General features: G+C 37.8%; 1 protein-coding gene across 5 annotated transcripts in view; it reads right to left on the bottom strand.

The window, feature by feature from the left end:
- The window catches only part of LRMDA (leucine rich melanocyte differentiation associated), a 628,583-nt gene that overhangs the window by 596,593 nt on the left and 15,741 nt on the right, over positions 1–16,249 (bottom strand). For 3 of the 5 annotated variants that reach the window (XM_085554245.1, XM_085554244.1, XM_085554241.1), the window contains exons 1-2: positions 15,689–15,805; positions 11,696–11,796 (exon numbers count right to left, since the gene is read on the bottom strand). In XM_085554245.1, coding sequence (XP_085410371.1) covers positions 11,696–11,796; positions 15,689–15,718 — 131 coding nt within the window. In that variant the 5' untranslated portion in view covers positions 15,719–15,805. Of the gene's footprint in view, positions 1–11,695; positions 11,797–15,688; positions 15,806–16,249 lie in introns of those variants that run through there. The other 2 variants (XM_085554243.1, XM_085554242.1) reach the window with 1 other exon arrangement.

The following is a 16,249-nucleotide window of genomic DNA, read 5'->3' on the forward strand; positions in this document are numbered from 1 at the left end:
AATATACTAATGATTAGTGAATATCTACACTGGTTACTTAAAAAGTAGTACAATTCACCACAATTACATGCTTCTCTTACAAAGAATACAAACGCTAACTACCATCTTCAGACCAATGGCTGGACAATATGATTCATGAAATTATGGAATGTACATAATACGTAGCTTTTCTGTAAAATTCATAGTCTCCCGTAGCATGTCTGATCATAGATTAATATTCTAAGGGAAAGGCAGCTCATATTTCTAAAAGCAACTTAAAAACATTAAGTACTACACTGTCTTTCCTAGTATTCACAAGGAACTAACAATACCAACTGGCCCAACAGATAAGTAGCAAAAGCTGTTGGTTTATAAAATGTAAGTCACATTTTCAATATCATTAAATACATTTTAACTACACAATCCACATCTTTTAACATTCAGCAAAGCAATCCCTAAAAACAGATGCTTATTGCAAATATAGAAATTAAGGACTGAGCATTCATATTGTATAAATACACTAACTACATTATACAAAAACGAACTGAGCACTTAAGCTTCATATTGATTTAAAAACTAACATCTTTGTTAGTTGTAGTAAAAGAAAGAAAGATGGGTGTTGACAAGTAATAAGCCAAACATTCTTGCTCTAGTCTTCACAATTGCAATAATGACAAAGAGCCTTACTTTTACCAAGATCAAACACAGTGATGCTGTACCTACACCAAACAGTCCAGAATATGAGATTTGCTTCAATCACCACTGAAGTAAAAACATCACGTTGATGTCGCTTTCCACCTAATGAGGCTGATAAGAGCTGATGCCAAGACCAATACTGAGCACTTCTGAAAGTCTGTGGAAAAAGGAGTTTAAAAATAACAAAACCTTGCAAGAATGTAAGCAGGTTTGATAAAGGGAGACAGATATTAGTTTGAGTTATTCTTTTATTTCTTTTACTGTATTAAAATATCTTATACATCTTGAGTTATTTAAGCATTTTTTCATTCTGAGACTGCTTTTATTTTAATCTAATTCCATCATCTCAGTTCATTCTCCCATCGCCCATCTCTGATGTGTTCTTTTTTTTTTTCAGTAATCCTTAAGTAATACGTTATTTCTTCCTATGTTGAATATGAAAAGGTTATCACTGACAAAGCCCTATTTCATCTACTAAATCAAAGTAGAGCAAGTACTAGATCACACCACCCAAATTTTTATATATTAAAAATAACGTACACACATTGTATATATAGACATTTTAGGATGCTGATGTGCATGCATAGGTATGTGGGTGTGTACATGCGATGCCAAACTATCACTGAGAGCAGCATCCCCCACACAATACGCTTTTGATGGAGAAATTAACTATGTATGCATTCAGCTACTACTACCTATCAGTGCAGCTTAGATAACAACAGTGCAGAAGAAAACATTAGAGATTTTAGCACTTGAAGAGGATCTGTTCTACAGTTCAATGAAATTCCATCCAATGAGCAAGAATGTTACTAACTTCCCTGAGTTTTGGATAGATTATAAGCTATCCTATAGCATGACTCGTTTTGCACCTCCAATTTGTGTTCTTTTAAAAGCAATTACTATAAATTCTCAGCATTGCAGAAGTTCACACAAATATGAACCATTAAATGGCTTCAAAAAAGAACAAACTCTTATAGGTATATTATATAAAGGATATTCACTGTTTCCATTAATGAACAGTGTGGGCAAATGAAGATAAAAAAAATAAAAAATAAAAAATAAAAAATAAAAAATAAAAAATAAAAAATAAATGGAGAACAAACTGTAAAGAAAGGAAATGACAGACAGCAGATCTTCTGGCTCTTCCAGGGAGCAACTCACTCATCATGATGCAAGCATGATCAAGACGACAGACAATATGAAACAAAACAAAATCACCAAACTCCACATGACTGCCAGCTTCAGTTCACAGTAAGAGCCTGGAACTGAGCTACAGCACTGCATCAGCTATGACCTTAAAGACAGTATAATTATTGTTTAACATGTCTGATTTGACAGGCTGGCTCATTAGCCTGAGTACAACGCACAGCCCTTTTGCACTTCTTTGATACTCATTCTTCACATTTCCACTAGCTAAGGGTTTTGGGGTTGCCTTTTTCAACTGAAAAACCATCTCCAATTAATGTAGTGTTGACTTACATGAAATGCAAGACCTCAAAAATGGCACAAGCCACAGAAGACAAAACATAGTAAACAAGCGATAAATAAACAGAAGCATCTGATAGAATTTTTTGTGCCAAGTCCAAGCTAGTTATTTGTAACATGATCACTCGGCAGGCTCGTTGAATACTGGAAGACAGAAGCCCTTCTTAATCAGTGATGGTAAGCAAGACTAATCAAGTTCTTAACAGCTGCAGTTAGGTGTGGAGAATCTTGTGTACTGAGTTAAACACAGAAGATACCATCCAACAAAACAGAGAGCAAAAGAGACAATAGCTTCAGAGTTAATGCAGGTTCTTCCTTTCAGTCAAGCTTCTTGTCCTCAGGTAACAGTTTTTTCTGCAGGCCTTCACTCTTGTTGCATAACAGCGATCATGAGGAAATACTGTTTTAGAGTAAGAGAGATTAGTAAAGTCAGAAAGAAAGAATGTGCCATCTGATTATTATACCTGTAACATGCTTTTTACATGTCCCTTTGTTTAATCCCCAATGCAATTTTAAAAAAGCAGTTCCTTGCCTTAAAATCCAGATAACCATAAACTCTACAAGAGGAAGTCACCAAGTCATTACTTGCATAGTACTGAGAAACTTTCTTTGAAAGCAAAAGCAAATGCACTAAGCTACTTCTCCAAATGCCAATATTTTTCCTATGTATTGTGGTACTCTTCCATTTGCTGAATAACTGATTTTCTCTAAATCCGATACAGATTCCCTCCAGACAAGTTTTTTTTTTGTTGTTGTTGTTTAAGAGTGGTTACAGGTCTCACAAGAGGAACTGACATGACTGTTCCAATGAATAAAGCCCTCCAGATATCCAGAGAGTAAGAGTAAGCACAGAAACATATGGATTCAGCCTCCAACATCTCTCCAAAAACCCACTTCAATTTCATGCAGGAAACCAGACCAAGAGAAAGCAGTTCACTCCCCATTTACTCAAATACAAAGAAAATTATGGGATACAAACATCAGTTCCCTAGGAAATGCAGTAATTCGGTCAAAAGACTTTATGAACAGCCTTGACTCAATAGACACCTAATGTCTCATCTCTGCTCAAGTCCAAGGAACTTTCTTACCTTTGTCAGGAAGTACAGATGTCACCTTTACTCATGACTGCAACAGTTCCATTAAGATGGATATCACAAAGAAAACTTTCAGTAACCACCACATTAATATTCACTAGCTACATTTAAGGACATAATATTTCAAGCTCACTTAATGGCAAACTGTATACTGTATTTAACACCTCTACCTAATTTAATAGCTCCAGTAATCCTGCCATCAATTCTCTACTACAAAACATGGACACACACTGACACGCACTCACGGGTTCACCTAACAAGTTTTTGCTCCATTCTGCCATGTGATGTATTCTCAAAACAATTCCTTCTACAGTATTAATCCTTCTTGAGAAAAGCAGAATACAATCTTATGTTCTGATCTGTCAGATACAGTAAATCAATGGATAACATCTAGTGCTGGGGGTCAGATGTATATATGTATTACAGAGTTTTCACAGTCTGTTAGTGACTGCGTGGCCATAAAAAGACAAGCAAGGATCAGTGGACAGAAAGAGAGGCCATTGGAACTACAGAATAAAAGTACAGATTTGAAATAAAACAATTTATACTATACTGTGTGCCTTTACATATCAGCAAGATAGGAAAATTAACTTAGCAATCAAAAAACCCACTTCAGACCTTAACACAGCACGATGAGATGAAAGAGCAGTATTTAAATATATACCATAAGCCACAAACTTGATATGTTTAAAATTAGTTCATTCACAGGTCCCTTTAACATCAACAATAAAGCAATGACTACAAGACAGCAGAAAAACATACAAGCAACAAAAACATATGCAGAAAATATTCCAAAACAGAAAATATCCCACAAGCACATTTTAAGCTGACAAAATAACAGAACACAGGCAGTGCTACTACATGTGAGACAAAGTAACAACAGTATTTTATATTACTATTCAAAGTTTCCATCTGAAGATACACGTTTTTCTTATACATGACTCAGATCACACCTGGTTCCTGTTGATATGTCACTTTTCAAAAGGAAGAGGCATAGGAAGAGTGTAAAGAAGGGTAAAACAACAGCAAACAAACAGGTAAAACAACATTTAACTTTGCTTATTGTTTGATCAATTACCAAACAAAAATATTTGAAGTCAGAAATCCTTCTTGTTACTGGTAATCTCGCCTTCCATTTTTATAATAGACATATACCTCTAAAACTTTATCTTATACAACTTCCAAGGTTCTATCCATATGTGAAGCATACCATCATGCTTGTCTTCAGCCTAATAAGATTCAACTATTTTATAATTATATTAATAGAAAGATAATTATGCATAATCTAGTCCATACCGATTAATAAAGATTTACAATTTAATCTGGAAGGCTACTAAGTCTGTAAATTTTAAATAATTTAAATGACTCCGTGTATATAAATATTTCATTTAGTAAATTGATTTCCAAATGGATCGATTCTAAAAGCAACTACTCTTAGCAGTGTTAGTGTACATTCTTTATCAGACATTCACATCATTTCATCATTACTTTAAAAATATATATGTTTATACATACTTCAGATTGCTTATCTGAAACAAATGCTATCTCTTTGTTAAGTCTCTAGGTACAATTCCATTTACCTTGAAACAGTAAACTGCTTCAAGTACAGGATTTATGCACATTTGTAAAACACATCCTGTTTTCTTAGGGTAAGAAAAGAATCTGAGTTTGAAAAATGAAATATGAAATCTTCAGTACTTATACATATTAATTCTTTTTTCCTATAGTAAACTGTGGTCAAGCTTGAAAGAAAAAAAAAAAAACAAAAAAAAAACAAAAAAAAAACAGAACAAAACAAGGAGAGCGAAACAGATTAACTGCATAGCTTCAATACTCTTATTTCAGACAGCATACTATAAATCATCTTGAAACAAAACAGGCAATTATAATGTGCACAAATGTTATGATACTATGTTTCTGTGCCGATCCAACAGTTCTAAATTATTGGAAGTGATGGCTAAACAAGGGCATATTGTTTCAACACACTTGGATTACCTTAACTATTTCAGTTCTTTAGCTATCCAGAGCTATGCAGACCTTTCTGCTGTCAACAAATAAACAAACATATAGATGTCTCTTAGATAATTCTTAGATAATTCGCACCACATTTAAGTGAGTTCAGACATATTCCTGAAACATCCATAGCAATATATTTTGTTTGTGAAGAAAAAATAACTAATTTTTGCTCCTGAATATTGTAAGAATTATCTAAAATAAAGTACATATATTTTCCATCAAATGCATTCAGTGAGGAGAAAAGCAGCTCCTTTCTCCTAAACACAATGCCACACTTCAGTCCTCTTCACCTCACTGTAAAAGAAACAGGAGCAAGAGCCATAAGACAGAATCATTTCAAAACACAATCAGCTATTTGTAAACAATACGTTTTCATCTGCAGAAAATCGGCAACTGCTAGTTGCAAGAAAAAGCACTAAGTAAGGTAAATCAATTAGCTTGCTAATTTCTCACCCTCATTTATTTAGCTCTGCACTGTATTTGTCGTAATTGACTATAATTATGTTAATTACTAACTCCAGCATAATTACTATATTTATTGTCATTGAGCACACTATGTACCCAAAGCAAAGCTGGCATTTGTCGGGCATCAAAAATAAATAAATAAATAAAACCACACCACTGTCAGACGGGGTTGCTCTGAAAACTGGCTAATACACCTTCAGCAAATGAAAGGGCAAAAGAGATTTCATGCAATGCTAGTTTGAAAGCATCGGTTCATTAAGGATATTAATTTTCTGATAACTACACATTTAAGCATGACACACTGGAGCAGTATCTACAGGATTTAGCAATTATTAATGCGTGACAGTTTCAAATGCTAAGTGAATCAATTAAACAGCAGCATTCACAATTTGAGAAGAGATAACTGCTTCATAACTGCCTAAGACTACAATTTTCACATGACAAAAAAGGGCCATTCAGGCTCCTTCAAAACCTGACAGGTCAAGAAAGAAGTTTGAAACAAAAGCACCTTATAACCATCATCTCTCCTCTTTACTTGTCAGATCAACTTTGCTAGTGTCTCCGCTGAAATGGCATCACCATGCCAGCTGCCACAAGGTGATTTTTCATGTCTTGTCAAAGAAATCTTTTATTCTATTTGCTCTGCATTAACATGTTACATTTATTGATCAAGCCCTTTCTGCAGCCACAGCAGGGCACTGTGCTCTTATGCCTAAGGGGGCTTTGATGTCCTGGTGACATTCTAGACCGAATAATGCACATACTAAATGGATTTAATGCAGAAATGTGTTTGTGCATGACAGCTACATTAATAACAGCCCCTCATACTGATAAATATGCAATTGCTACGATTAAGAGTTATCCAATTATGGTGAAAATATTTTTCTACCTTATAAATAAAACCATCAAAAAGTTTTAACAATAGTCCATTTTCTTCAACACTTTAAAAAGCTACAAAGATCAGTCTAAAGGCTTTTAAAAATATGTGTCATGCTTTGTTTTGAATTCTGGCTTTTATTTCCATCTCCTTTTTGTTGTTCATCTGCCTGATCTCAGCATCTCTTATTGCCGCACAGACTGAGAAGGTGGCAAGAAAAGAAGAAAAGCCTCTCCTCTGCACCTCAGCTTACCAAGAGGAGCATACCCTGCAAAACTGGAGCCCAGTCACAAGCTGCCACTTGTCTATTTTCCCTAGGCAAGGAAACCGTAGGCAGAAGATAGAAGTTAAAAAGCTGTAGTCCACAAAGGATACTACAAAGATTCAGCCTCACAAAAGTGGTGGAGGAACATTCCAGACTAGGATTAAAGTTCAAGGGGATGTTTTCATATATACAGTCCTTCTTAATCGGACAGTGGAAAATATGCACAAGCACACACTGAGCAAATTATTCATGCTCCTAGCAGAAATAATCTGCACCCCAGAGAGAGGGAAGAGATATCTGTATCTCCCTGAGCACAATTATTGGATTAATCCTCCCTCATTGGCTAAGATAAAAGATTCACTCTCCCTTCCGCCTCACAGTTTAGAGCCTGGAGAAGTCTCTAAGAAAGAAAAAAAACAGCTCACATTTAAAAATACAAAATTAGAGGATGGACTTCTAAGATGGCCAAAAGTAGGTGTTGTTTATGAAAGCATGGCACCTATTTTTACAAACACAGACATCTGTTATTTAGGCACTTGAGTGTATTTAGCCTTTAATGTGAAAGGAGACATTTGGCACAAAGAAGGTTATCTAGAACACTTATAAGAACCTTGAAATAGTTTCTCTCTCTTTGCAAAACAGTAAGATGTATCTAAGAAAAAAAATCTTTGTATTTCATCCAAGACTCTCCTTCCTACTTAGACAATATCCTTCTTATTTTTTCCTTTCTTTTCTTCAACAATAATTTTCATATACCTTTTTCCAACAAAAAATCCAACAAAATCTTTAACTTCTAATGGACAACAGTTTTACACTTGCTCTTGAAACTGTTTTCAGCAAAGCATCTCAGCAACACTGGCACAGGCAATCAGTGACCTTCCCTCACATGCTCCATTCTTTCATTAAATGGGAACTGGGGAATAGCATTCCACATAATGCAGAACAAAATAGTGGCCCTTACAGCACTCTATTACCATTGAAGACTATCAAATACAGTTGCTACAAGAGACTCCAAAGTAGCATGCCAAAGCAAAACAACTCAGCAACTGATATGTACCTTACTTAAAATACACAGCATTAGTTCATTTCTAAAACAGCTGAAAATCACTAACAACTCCAAACAACTGCTGTAATTCTGGCCATTTTACTACTGATGACCACACCAACAGAGCTGCAGAATCAAAGCCTAATTTAGGTTGGAAGGGGCATCTAGAGTTCACCTAGTCCAATCCACTGCTTAAAGCAGGATAACTTTAAAGTTAGATCAGGATGACCGGGACTGTCCAGTTGCACTCTGAATAGCACCAAGGATAAAGGTTCCATAGCCTACATGGGTACCTCTTCCACTCAATTTTTCTCACTGTAAAGTTTTGCCCTACATACAGTGGGAAGTCCCCATGCTGCAGTATGCGGTGAATAACCCTTGTGCTCTTGTAAGAAAACCATCAAAAATGAGAACACTGAATCCACATAATTACTCTTAATCACAGAAGCAAAGACTAGAGACAGAAATGCCATCACAACCAATAACAAATTAGACAATATCCCTAAATTCTTAAAACAAACAAACAAACATCATATTAGTTCAACGACTTAAAAAAAAAAAGCATGGTAGTAAAGAATAAATTCCTTGCTTTATTGTAATAACAAGATAATATTTTCCAGATGAAATTCAAAATTAAGGGACAAATCTAGCAAAAGTTCTTTGAATATAAAATGGTGCATTTGAGTAATTCTTGTCCATTTTTACTACACAGTGTTGGAAGTTCTTCCCACCCTTTCACCAGCCTACCTGGACAAGCCCCTGGAAACACACATTTTTTTCAAAGGCAAAATAACTTACCTAGCTCTATCCTCACCTTAGCAACCAAGTAATCTGCATTATCATGGTGTAAACACCAGTGAAATTCACTAAAGTAATTCTTTAATCAAGTCTAATATTATGCATATTGCTTGCACAAGGGAGTTTTCTGGCACCTGTACCATGGAGCAGAAATCCAACTTTCTGACAAGAATCTCTTAAGTGCATGAACGTGTGAGAAAACCATAATGACTGGAAGCCAACAACCACACAGGATTTCTGGATTTGAAAGAATTGTCTGCTACCAACTGATAAAAAGTGAACACATTATTACACTGGATCTTTCTCTCACTCCACATGCAACTACACTTATTACAGCAACATTAATTAACTGGTGTCCACAAAATGAAAAAAGTTTCCTCATAAGTGCAATTATTAATTTGTTAAGCTTTCAGAATTTCTACTAATACTTACATAACACAACATATTGTCTAGTTGGTACACGAGAATGGTTCTGTCTGAAATACAGTAGCACCCTTACTTAGAGAGTAAGAAAAACCCTATACGAAAACCAGAACAGAAGTTGGTAAGCACTTATTTCCTACCTGATACTGAGAACAAGCAATAAACTCTTCAGCATTCCTATAGATTAGATACTACTTGTAGAAAATTATCAACCACTTTGCTTGTTTTCTTTCAAAGAACACACACATAAACTGATCTAATACAAATCATACAATGAAAACTAATCTGTTTCCTATTACTTTCTTTTCCCTACCATCGATCTATAATTACCCAGCTCAGATTAATTCACTTCTCCAAGGACAGTAGAGCAAAATCATGAATTGAATTTGGTACCTACACTCAAACAACCTGTAAATCCCTTTGTTTGCTAGTTAGACATTACAGTTCAAACTCAGGGAACACTGAGCAGACATATTTTTATCAGAAACACTCCTCAGGGTCATGTAGCATCAGCAACAGCTTCATGAGACTGAGCACATGCATCCTGTTGATCAACGCTGATTTTAACAAGTGCAGCACTGTATGTTTCTCCTTTTGCTAGATGATATAATGCAATGGAAAGCACAGCAATGACAGCAAAACAACAAAGTCGAAAGCTGCAGCAAGGACTTGCTCAAACACAACAGCCACAGAAATAAAGGAAAGGAGCTGTTTACCTTTAGAAGGCCTCTATTAGACAGATCTCCAGCAAGATGCCCTCACCTCCACTGCCAGCCCTGAAATGAGGTCTGCAAGGTGTAGTTCCTGGTTCCAACCCTTCTTGTCACTCAGGAGCATTGCATACACCTGAGCTCCCCCTGGATTGGCCCTGCCTTCCCAGCAGGTGCTCCATCACTGCTTCAAGCTATGATTCCACATTTCCACTACACAGGAGTATCCAAGTCAAAAAGTTAAACTTCAAACATATAAAGACTCTACAAAATATCACTGACTTCAGCTGGAGTTGAAGATATTTACGCCTTACAGATCATCTAATCTTACTGGTCTGATTCAACTTAAGTTATATCCAGCAGAGTTCATTGAAAATAGCTTAGTCAAAGATTAAAATACTATCACAAGTATATCAACTAACAAGTCAATTTCCTGTCTTCTTTCTAGCCTTTACCTGCTTTGTCCAAACACTAGAACTGATATGCTAATTTTTAGAACTACTTCAATATCCCACCTAGTAAATCTTAACAATCTGACAATCCAGTCATCATCATACTCTTCCTTCCCATACCACAGCACTCCAATGGTAGACATGAAAAGCTACTGCATATTATGTGCCTATTTAAAGGATGACTAGTTAAGTGCCTTCTATTAGCATATTATTAATGTTAGCAAATCACAATATTATTTTTATCCATAGCAGGAATGAGAACCCTTGGTCCTCTTCATTCAGCTTACACATACACTGACAGAAATTTCTTGTAGAAAGCCAAACTACTTTTTAATGACATATTTCAAGTTTAGAGTTCCTCCCCACTATGAAAACAACAGACAATCTCTCTTCTGATTACAATTTCCATAGGTGTACAGTCACAAGACAGATATATGGTAAGTTTAAGATAATGGCAATCCACAGATTACGTCTCCTTTGGTCTGCCACCTCTTGCATACAGGAATCAGTCTTTCAGTTTATGGCAGCCAAGATAACATTTATTAACGTTACGTAAGAAGAAACCCGTGACTGCTCTCCCTAGGAGAGCAAGACACTAGCATGTTACTTCTACATGACTCAATCCTCACAGGTAGGATCTGGGCTTACACTCCAGTGAAACACAAGGAAAAAGTAAGAATGCTAAAAAACTATAGTTTCTTAAATAGATTACTATGTGTCACCTCTTTTTCCCTACTTACCTAAGGAGCTCCAAATCTGAAAGATACAATGCTGAACCTCAACAGGCTTTTCACACAACAATTAAATGAAAACAGGTATTGTTTAGTATTTCCTTAATGACTAACAGGAATACTATAGAATAATAAATCAATTGATAAGTTAAAATAATTTAGAATTTATTCATAAATTCTAACTGCATTTAGCTTTAAAACTTATCTATATAGCTGCACACAATAAAAATCACACACAGCCTAGGAAAAAAGCATTGCAAATCATTTACAGTAAGACAAGATTCACAAATAAAAAAAAGGAAACTGAGTAGCAGACACTTACTTGTTTTTCAGCTAAGAATAATTCACGTTTCATCCCATTCTTCACTTCTTCAGGTAATATTGCTTATTTTCCACTTTGAAGAGAATAAAACACACTGGGCATCTTTTACATTTACACCAGATATTTACAGACTCACCTGGTTACTTGTGTTCCCAAAGTGCAAGAAGAGGAGACAAACATTGATAAAACAGTATCACTCATACAAAAACAACTGAACGTAACTCACATATATGTACCTGTCCATTTTGAGATGAAAAAAAAAAAGGGGGGGAACACATTCTGGGATTGGAGTGTGTGTCGCATATTGCACTTTAAAAACCTATAAATTACAACATACCTTAACAAATTGAAGCTAAGATCTAGTCTTTTTGCCATATGTCCATATTTTCTTCCCAGGAATTCAGGAATTTCTTCACAGTCTTGACTAATGTAGGACACCTGAGAATTGAAAGCAAAAAGGAAGCATGTCATAAGTAGATTATTTACAGTTTCCTGTCCAGATTCTGTCTCATTGATCCAATGACAACATATGGTATAATGAACATTCATTACAGCTTCAAGCTACATCAGTTTTACTGCTGCAGAATCTATCACAATCTCATTTTTCTATCAGTGCAATCAGCTTAATTCTTAACACATGCTTAGTCCTATCTACAACGTAGCAGATTTTTCTCATTTCAGGTAAAAATAATTTGATCAAACATGTTGCATTTTCTCCTTTTAGTCATATATCATATTCCGTTCCACTGTTAATACTCGAATTTAGCATTACTTTAGATTACCCTCCTGAATACTCCAAAGGAAAACATTTTGATAGATCAGAAGTCTTTCAAAGGACTTTCTAGTTTGCCTTTCAGTATAGAAACCACTAAATGAACATCACAAAAACTTTGGACAAAAAAACATAATCAGTACAAAGTCAAACCATTCTTATATCCCTTCTTGGGAGAGATTATTATTTCCAGTATATGCTAGGGACAAAGCAAGAAGGTCTTTCAAGACAGAAGAAACCAACAATGCAGGTTTGTTCAGTGATTTAAGTCTTAAGGATTTTTGGTTTCAACACCACTGCTGTTTCACTCCCCTTTGTACCCTAAATACTAATGTATGTTTTTCTTCTTTTCAATAATTACCTACCTAAACCACCCTCAGCAAACAGAGGAAGAATTAATGGGAGTAAAAATAGTCTTATTTCTCTCCAGCCATGGTGATGATATTTCCAGAAAAACACAAACAATAAGATGGCTACACTTTATGTATTGTCAGCTGTGTTGCCTTGGAGGTCTGCTTTGATTTCTTCAAAGAATCCTCATAAAGTCTGCTAAACATATTGTCATGAACTCTTCATGTCTGTATTGACTCATCCAAAACTGACATTTCAAACATTTTGCTAAAGAAAAGTTAGTTGCCTTTAAATGGCAACTTGCTATTTAAGTGGATTTCATTGCTGTGTTAGATCACTATCTGTAAGATACAGCTGTTATCTATATATCTAATACAATTTCAAAACCACATCCCACTGGCCTACAGGATATTAGATGAAAAATATGCAAAAGGTCAAATTTTGTTTTAATATTATTTCACTTTCTAGTAAATAGATAAGATCAGACTGATGGCATGTACTTGTGAAAATCAACCTCATTTCTTACACACTGTCTGCAATCTGATCATATGGTATCACATTCAGTTTAATTCACTTTGTTCCATACCTTAAGCAAAAAAACACTCACTGCGATGGAATATTCTTATGATCAGAAAACAAGTAGCTTGAAGTTCAGTTCAACAACCTATTCCCTCTTGTTAAGACATACCTGTTCTTACAATAGATTCTGCTACTAGATATACATGTGACTTTAGGAACTAAATATAAGGACCTGGGAAAAGTTTTGGCTAGTTTACATCCTAATAGTTTAGACATAACAGACACGATTTTCCACATTCCATTGAATTAAACATGTATGTATATTTATTTATTTTTCCTTCAGTTTTCATCCAGGAAAACCACAACACATTTTACAATAAACATGAAGTACACAAACAAGAATTGCTCCATTCTTCACAGAAAGGTGGATTACTATAAGTAGATGCTTGCAAACCCTTGGAGAGACACCATTTTAGCAGCAGAATATTTTGGACGAAGCAGTAATTCAGTGTAATGTAATGTAACAGATGCAACTAAAATTCGATGCCCATGAACATTAGGAGTCTAAGGCAATCTTGTGCAAGTACAGCCTTAGCAAGAGCACCAGCTACCATCTCGTCTCCCCCACAGAGGTGGAGATGGAGAAAGAGATTCCAAACAGCATTCCCACTGCTCCAGAATCTTACCTAGCCTCAGCTGTTCTGTTCTGCTCCACAAGAACAGAAGTTGAAGAAAAAGTTCATTTAAACATGTTTTGAAGCATGTAAGAGGCAAAATACTTAAGATGTTGTAAAGCTTCAGCCTCTGAACTGCTATATTATATAAATATACCTGCACAAGTGGTACAAACAGATTAGACACAGTTGTATTTGTAAGTGGTATACAGTTGTCATGCTGAGGCCTTGTGAAAGGTATTTTACTTGCACGAAGTCCACTTCAGCTCATTTACTGTACGAGCACCTTTTTGAATTAAAGCCAACAGATTTATTTTCCTACAAAGTACACTCACTTCAGATCTCTACCCTTTCTATATAAACTTGTTTGGGATACTCAAGAGCTCTCTTGACTGTAACAACAGCAGCAACTGTCAGATCACCAGCTATGCAATACACAATCCTTCATCAAGTTTTGGAGAGCATTATTTCTTCATCCTTCTGCTGCTCGAACAGCACTGACATGAAGCAAGTCCTCAGCAGTCTGGACAAGCAAAAAATAATGTTTCTTCATTTTCAGTCTTTCAGTTCAAAATAATCTGCCCAGGAAAACAATCAAATATACACAATCTGGTACTTTTCCTTTTGCATCCATCTCAACCTTTAAAAAAAGGCATGAGCTTTCAAGTGCATATCTAGAGATGTCATCACTGAGAGATGAGCAGATACATCTTGCCAAAGACAACTCAGCTCTTTGGGTACAGGGCACACCAGTAACATCAGGTTTCTCCAGTTCTCTATACACAGCACAAAACACCCTATGGGATGAGAACTAGATACAGATGTCTCCATTGTCTAATTCTCCACCTCAAACTGAGTTCAGGTGGTCACCATCAAACACTCTTTATTACTGGTACCCAGCTCAGGATCCCAAAGAAATGCTTGGAAATGCTCCCACGGATCCCAGCATCAGATTGGCTGTGGGCAGCTCAGACCTTCTCACAGACTCTTCAACACACTGTATACAATTCAGGAAAAAAAGATGCTTTTACAAAGTATTTAAAATATAATAAACTAATATCAGTTAATCACATCTCTCTTTGGCTTTACTTTCAGAGGCTAAGAACAAGCCCAGATCCCTCAGACTGTCTTCATAGGTGAGGTGCTCCAGCACTCTGACCATGTTCATGGCCCTCTTTTGGAACCATTTCAAAAACATATTGCCTCCCCCTAAAGGACATTACATCTGAAGACTGCTTCCAGTCATCTGGGCACAGTACAACACCATAGCCTTCTAGCAGGTGGGATGTTAGGCACAAAGCCAAACAAAAGTTGTACTTCACTTAGAGGCATTTAGTCCAGGCACAAGGGAACAAACCATGTCCCTCTGGGCCACAGCACGCCACACAGACCACAAGAACTGTTTCCTGCGGCAGCTGCGCAATTAGTCACTTGCCTCCTATCACATGTACACTTACACGCTTACAGGAATTCCACACTGAAACAGAAACCAGAGTAAAGGAACAACCCGAGGGGCAGCACTCTGGTCAATGGCATACCACTTTCTGAAAGAACCAAAGCTTCATTTCTTTCCACAACCCACAAAGTCCGCAGGATGGCTGTGCGCTGGAGCAACTGGGGTGCATTTGGGGCGCCGCTAGACCAGCAGACCCCACGCCCAGCCTGACCGTCAGATGCGGAACTCAGACTGGTTTTCACTGTAAGAACAGAGTTGCTCCCCAGCAAAGCTTCAGGAACGATCCCATTGCACCTGGCCGGCCTGACAGCAACAGAACGAGAAACCCCCGCACCCAAGCGCCCAGTGCAGAGGCACACAGCGCCCTGCGCCGTGCGGAGGAGCAGCACGATAGCGCAGCGCCCGACACTCCGAATTTCCGCACGGGCAGATGGAAGACGGCGATCCCCCCACGGGCTTCCCAGCCGGACGCCCGCAGAAGTCGCGGGGAGGGGCGGGGCTGGGCGGAGAGGCTCCGGCGGCAGGTGGTGCAGTGCGCGGCGGGACGCGGACACTTACTTGGGCTCCGCTCACCACTAGCCCGGCCATAGCGGAGCGGGGTCGGGACGGTGCTCTGCAGGAGGCGACGGCTCGGGGCTGGGCCGGGTCTCGCTCCGCCGCTTCCTCGCGGCAGTCAGCTGACACGGGCGGAAGCGCGGCCGGGCCGCAGGAGGAGGCGGTGGCGGAGGCAGCTCCCGGCCGGACCCACCGGCAGGTGGGGTTCTATTGTGGCTTTGGGGCCGGGGTCACCTGCGGGGAGGCAGGGCGAGCCGGCTTCTGGCCGGGAACGAGGCACCGCTCCAGCGGGCAGCTCCGGGCACCTCCGCCTTGACCTGCGCCACCACCGGGTGGTGGGTCAGTGCTAGGACCGGTCCTGGGCACGAGGTCTGGAAAGAGCTACTAGTTGTGCAGCGACACGTTGGATTTCTTCCCTTAGAGGACCTGGACTTGCTTTTCACTTACAGAGCAACCTATTAATTTAGAGCATGAACTCGTCCTGAAAGAGATGGGTGTTGCTGGTAAAGAAGTGCATGCAGACCAAATACCGGACACATCCATGGTGCTGTCTTTTTTTGTCAG

This window comes from Coturnix japonica, chromosome 8 (genome assembly GCF_054131305.1).
Source record: "Coturnix japonica strain WE chromosome 8, WE-NBRP24, whole genome shotgun sequence".
Lineage (NCBI taxonomy): Eukaryota > Metazoa > Chordata > Aves > Galliformes > Phasianidae > Coturnix > Coturnix japonica.